Here is a 6,586-nt window from a genome sequence, read left to right as displayed (position 1 = left end):
GATCAGGTTTTCTAAACTCTTGTCCCACTCCGACTCCGAATTATGTAAATCCAAACTCTACTGTAACTCCAAACACTTCTCCAAATGTTTGGGCATATTGATTCCATGCTCCGCTCTGACTCCGAACACAGACCATAAACCACAATCCAGATGTTTATATTATACACTTATATCTTTCTTATCTCCGATTATTATGAAAAGCATATTTCCAAATAAAAAAACTACTTTTCCAAAACAAAACTTCTTTCCTAAACTTTTCATTAAACTTTCTTATAATTTAACTGATGATCCAATTGGATGCGCGGTGTGATAAAACATTTGAAATAAAGTTAACAATATCACACCAAATCAGAAAAATCAATTTATTAAAATATTATATTTAAAAAAAATATATTTTGATTTTAATAAATTGATTTTATGATTTGGTGTGATATTGTTTACTTTATTAAAAAAACTACTGCTTGGAAAAGAAAACTATAAAAGTACCGTACACAAAAATGACAACTGCGCCAAGCACAAGCGTAAATATTTGTGTTCTAAAAGTATAAATTGGCTCAAAATCCAAATCCAGATCCAATTCGGCTCCTGTTTTTGGAAAGAATTTCAGACTCCCACTCCAGTTCGACTTCAGCCGAAACACGAGACTCCGGCTCCTAAATACTCCAATTTATGTATACCTCTGCAACAAATAAACTCATTATGTCTTCTAGATGTTTGGCACGGATCTACTAGCTTGCAGTCCCACCAAGCGTCGCACAGAAAATTCTCATTGTAATTGAGATTTACTCCATCGCCTGGTCTAAAATTCTTGGTCTTACTTTTGCTCGACTGAAAGGAAAACCTACACATATGACAGATCACTAAACGTACCGATGGGCTTACGATGAATGTTCTGATGGGAATTTCTCCCAATGCAAAATTCTTTATGGTAAGAAACTCCCGTTTAACTACCGGATAAGTGGCCTACACATTCCAACTGTCAAAACACCCCGATTCAAGGTACAATTGTAGTGTATGTTGTAAAAACTTTAAATTTTGTATTTAAAAGATTCAGTTAATGTATAATTATCGAAGCGGTGGGACCACACTTAGAAGAAAGCAGTAGATGAAGTATCGTGGAAGTAGAGAAACCTGAAAAATGACCCTACATTCTACCATATAGCCTGCATCCTAGCTCCTCAACCTTTTCGTCATCGCCGAGCCCCTGATTAACGTTCCCGTTTGTCACAGAACCTTACTAACAAAGTTTAGCTTAAAACAATAACGTTCTTGTTAATAGAATGACAATGAACAAGTGTTTGTTTCTTTCTCAGCAATTGACTATATTTAAACTCTTCTCTACCTGCGACCTACTTGGAGTGTGAATGCAGCAGGGTGATTTAAAATTTAGAATGACGCAATAACAAAGCCTATTAAACCAACTTCTTCCAAAAACGAGGAAACTTCACGAAACCCAACTCACGGAACCTCACTATAAGTTCCACAGAACTCTGCGTTGCGTGGAACCCCTTTTAAAGAGCACTGACCTACGTAGTCGGATCAAAGGCAGAAATCTTAATGCAGAGTTATGTTTTGTCATCATAATAGTCTTTATGACGCAAAACCTGTTATTAGAAAAATCATGCTTTCAACTTGACACGAAAAAGTTTCATCTAAGTTTTTTAAACATCTTTGCCATGAGAGAGGAAAGTAACAATGGCTCAGCTAAACAGTCTGAAACCGATCAACCTACATCACTTGTCAGTAGTCAAAGTAAGTTTAGAACTTTTCAATGAAAAATAAAGATTTTAAGGGTTTGATTTATGTTAGCCCTGATTTTTTGGGCTACGTTGATATGTGTTGTTGGTAGATAATATTGCTTAGTTTTTGGCTTAATTCGTAGAGTGTAAAAATTTTGTTTGTTTATCGATAAATTGATAAAATAGAGTAACTCTTTTTCAAATAACTTTAGGCAGTTAAATCATGTAATTTCCAGAAATAAAAATATTTGCAGTTTTTTCCGAGTTATTACTATTCAATGAATATAAATTCAATGTTATTCAATGAATCAAAATTTTGCAATAAAAAAATCTTAATTTTTTTTCCTTTAGTGCACCCAGGAGCAGATTTGGCCTGGACGGCGCTCATTTAAACTAAAACACATCAATGCACTCGCTTTACCATTTACTTCAGCTTTTATCCTTTTCAACTTCAGACAGCGCTGGCACACCGTTTCGGCCTTACAGCTTTTTAATTGAATACAGTATAGCTTATCAACTAGAATTAAAGCATAATTTTAATGACGCAAACAAGCTGAATTGTCTTCCCAAATTGTTATCAAACTTGCCCAAATCCTCGACAAATTGAAACTGTTGGAGGTGCGCTCGCACCTCCAGCTTCCACACCTATATGGTGGAAGGCAATTTAATTTACCGTTCCTAATAATAAAGCTTAAAACATATCAATGAGACGTGATTAATAACGGGTAGGCTATGAATTAGTTTTAAAATTTGTGTTTATCGCTATTTGCGTTTTATGTCACTTTAGGTGAGTCTACCACTGTGGTGCCACTGCAATCGACTACAATATTTCGCTTCGACTTGTTTTGCCTCTTTTTGATTTGTTCTGTCTTTTGTTAAATACAAGTCTGGTAAAAATACAGCATTTATGTGCAGATCAACGCGTTGTGCCATCAAAACCTGCTATTGCTGAAACTGAACAATCGAGTAAAGAAACTGTTCAGAGTGAGTCAATGTAGGCTATAGGTCAGGTTTTCGACCGGTCATAATTTGTTAGCAAAATAGTGAATGAACTCGGGCAAAAGAGTGCTTTTGCATGCTGTTGATTACATTAGCATTTGTGCATATATTGTGAAGCAATTCCTCCTTTGTCAGTATGTGTATTGGTGTGAGCAGTGGCGCCGGAACTGTTTTTCTCTAGGGGGAGCTGAAGCTGCCGTAGTGTTGTCAGTTTCTGGGGGGCTTCGCCCTCCAAACCCCCCTTATGCGCGACAACATGTAAAAACTGGTAGTGGGCATCCGGGCACTTCCTGTGTAAAAAAAACGACTCCAAAACACACACATTGGAAATTGTAACAAATGAAGAACGGCGAACAACAAAAAAGCTGTTTAGGAAATTAAAATGAAAACGAACAAATTAGAAAATGATATGAAAACGATAGTTTGGGGAAATGAGTTCTCACACGCTTCCGAAAATTGATTTTAGCTTAGGTGTTTTCTCTATGAACTGTGTCATGAGTTCTTTGACATCGACAGTGTCAAAAATGCTTTGGTGGACATGCATCAACGCAACATTAGTAAGCTACCGTGGGTCTTTTTTGTGTCATTGAGCTTTTCAACCACATTTTCAGGCGTCTTAGGGCAGAAAAAGAACGTTGTGATGATGCAGCTGAAACTGAGAAGCAAAAGAAGAGCTCCACGAATTTTCGCGTTTTTTTGAAAATATCTAGTGTTTGAGGGTTTAATTGCGATAGTATCTCAGCAACCTTCTGAACGGAGTTTGCGGTTTTTCCACTTACAACATCGCTGAGCAAAGTAGGGTAAGTTCCGTTCTTAGGCGATCTTTTCTGATGGCATCGGATAAGCTGATCTCAGTAGGCTAGCAGATCTATGCTCACCGTTTGCACAGCTCAGAAGGGCCTTCTCTCTGTTCGCTGCTGTAAGCAGATCCGCCTGGTTGCATCTTCGATCAAGCTCAGCTTGAACCAAATCAAATCGATGTAGTCCTATTGCCGTTTCCACGCTCCTTCTCCCGCAGACGACAAAGCATCCGATTCCTTTGTGTTTCGAAATCTTTCTGGAGTTTTGCTCACTCGGGGATCCTTTGGCGTCTTTAGGTTATTGACAGACGCAAAGACGTTCGCTGCTTCCATAAGCTTGGAAACGGATTCATCTTTTCTGAGATTTTTGATTGGTTCGCGGAGAATGGTGATTAATTCCAAAGCTGAAGAAGCATAGATCTTCTTGTTTTGGAGCTGTCTTGCGACGGCTTCTGCAGGCAGAAAAACTTCACCGCTGCAGGTAATCGCAAATAAAGCCGCATCGTGCGTAGGCTACTTAATAGTTTTACCAAGCCGAATATGTTTGCACGTGCGTCTCCTCTCATTGCACTATCTTCTGTCATGTCAGTCAGACATGACAAAGCAATAGGCCTATCATGTATTATAGTAATGTTCAGAAGTACGTATGAAATGTAAATATTGCAGAATGATGTCCAATAAACGATGGACCGCCGTGTTAGTAGGGAGGGTGGCTAGTACCGCTACTGCGAGGTATAACTCCCTGTGATTGACGACTCTTTATTGCGAATGATGAGCGTGACCACACGCAACAGGAACTCGAGTCATCGTAACAATTATTGTTCGAAAAAATGCCTGAAAATAAGTTATGTAGGCCTACCTTAAATTGTCAGAATTTTCTAGGGGGGGCTGAAGCAATTATAGAAAATTCCAGGGGGGCTGAATTTGCTCTAGGGGGGCTGCAGCCCCTTGAGCATCCCTACTTCCCGCGCCCCTGGGTGTAAGAACGTGTGAATACGGCGTTCCAACACCTTTTTGGTGAGGAAATAGCGTTTACACATTTATTTCGTAATTGTTTATTCGAAAATCTGTATTTCTACTCAAACTATTGGGTGGACTCCTTGATATGCTGTAGAACAAACGTACAAACCACAAATTCCAAGCAACTCTTGCTTGAAACTTAAGGACTTCTTGAAAGACATGAACCAAAAGTGCCTTTTGAAAGTGAGGGCGGATCCATGAACAAAATAAAAAACAGAGCAGGGATACGTTATGGTCTACATTTGATCTTGCCAGTCAAAGGTCCAAGTATGCCTCCAACCCGATTATATACCAACCAACTGGGAAAAAAAAGAAACTAGTGAACCAGACAACAGAGACCAACCAGACAAGTCAATTTGTTTTTATCATTAAAATGTAGAAGACTTTTCCAAGATCAAAAAGATTACATTTTGATACGGATCTTTTTTTTCTTGATTTACATAGTGCCTGTCAATGCTTTCCTTGTTTTAACTCAGAAAGAAAGGTGATTCAGTATTCAATGTATGCAGAAACATTTTGTAAATTTTATCTGAAAAATGTTTTTCGAAGTTTATGTATATGGTCAGGGGCGCCGGAACGATTTTTGACTGGGGGGGGCAAGATTACGAAAAAAGGGCACTTTTGTTTACTAAAAGGCCAATTTTTTTTCAAGTTTTAAGATAAGACATAGCGATAATGCTAATCTATTAGCTCACTATGTATTGAGTAATGATAGCCTACTTGTGTCCGGTATACAAAGAAGGGCATTATGCTATGTTATCATGATGTAACCTACTGTCAAGCCTTAAAGCAGCCTGCAGCCATGGCCGCTAAGTAGTGCTTGAATGACCGCCGGTGCTACCTCCTCAATCGGCCAAGTTTGGCCGCCGGTCTCTTCTAGCCAATTATTTAATTTCGCAATAGAATGATCGTGGATTAACTGTGGAAAATATGTAGTATCAAAGAGTGGCGCAAAATTAGGTCAGCGCGTCATAATCGCCACTGTTGCATTGTGCGGGAATATTGATGGAATATATCCATCTGCGATCACCAGCGCTTGTAAGTCTTGTTTGTAATTCCCGACGTTTATTTTAACAAAGTCTTAATCCAAAGTGCTAATTTACATCGGCTGGCAATATTGTCGTTTTTATGTCGATTCGATGTTGTCGGACATTGAAGCGTTGTTAAAAAGGAGAACTAGGTTAGTTGACATCCGAGGGGAAAACATTTTTGGATCATAGCCTATTATGCAAAAATTGTGCTTCTTTTAGAAATGTCCTTCACATCATTGAAATACTTATTTTATTACCTTGCCGTCATCGTCAACACATGTCGAAAGTTGTTTTTCGTTGCTAAAAAGAATTCTAGGGGAGTGTCGAACTTTAAAATCAGCCACATTGGAGACACTCGTGCGAGTGTCGTTAGATAGTCCCGCAGTACTGGATTACAATCTATTGCGTGGTGCAACGATTCTATTGTAGGACGTCGCCCAGGCCCAAACTTCAACAACGCTAAGTGATCATTTTAGCACTGTTGCAAGTTTAATTCTATTTACTTGTGCTATCGTTATTTTTTTTTGTATTTTGGTCTCCAAGCACGCAGATTTGGCCGCCGAGAAGGAGCACCCGGTAGTCCACGATGGCTGCCGGAAAAAAACGAGTTTTAAGGCCTGTAGCCTACTGTGTTGCAAAATTTTGTGCCGTAAATATTATTTTGAAGCAAAAATGAAAGATTATAATTAGGCTAAAAGCGAATAGCAGAAATTGTTATAATGCAAAATGTGCAGTAGCTTACATGACTTTAAAAGGGCACCATTGCCCCCCCTGCCCTCCATCTGCAGAAAAACTGAGGGCAGGGGGGCATCCGCCCCCCCCCCCTTCCCCCCCGCTTCCGGCGCCCCTGTATATGGTAAGGTGTCCTATACCGTTTTTGTGATTTTGCAAACTTACTGCATTGCCTTGAAACAAGGTAACGTAGGGAAGGGGCATTAGATCAATTGTTTTAAGAGAAATTTTGTTTCAATGTTAAATATTTAAATTTCCAACAGTT

The 6,586-nt window shown here is 39.0% G+C and overlaps 1 protein-coding gene across 2 annotated transcripts in view; it reads left to right on the top strand.

Moving 5' to 3' along the window:
* The first annotated feature begins 1,661 nt into the window (after positions 1-1,661).
* The window catches only part of LOC145770820 (uncharacterized), a 43,548-nt gene continuing 38,623 nt past the window's right edge, over positions 1,662-6,586 (top strand). The window contains exons 1-2 of one of the 2 annotated variants that reach the window (XM_082582550.1): positions 1,662-1,752; positions 2,655-2,723. In XM_082582550.1, coding sequence (XP_082438676.1) covers positions 1,677-1,752; positions 2,655-2,723 — 145 coding nt within the window. In that variant the 5' untranslated portion in view covers positions 1,662-1,676. The remainder of the gene's footprint in view (positions 1,753-2,654; positions 2,724-6,586) is intronic. The other variant, XM_082582551.1, reaches the window with a different exon arrangement.

Source organism: Aplidium turbinatum, chromosome 5 (assembly GCF_918807975.1).
Source record: "Aplidium turbinatum chromosome 5, kaAplTurb1.1, whole genome shotgun sequence".
Classification (NCBI taxonomy): Eukaryota; Metazoa; Chordata; class Ascidiacea; order Aplousobranchia; family Polyclinidae; genus Aplidium; species Aplidium turbinatum.
Note: the sequence above shows the minus strand (reverse complement) of the source record. Positions and strands in the feature narration are given on the sequence as shown.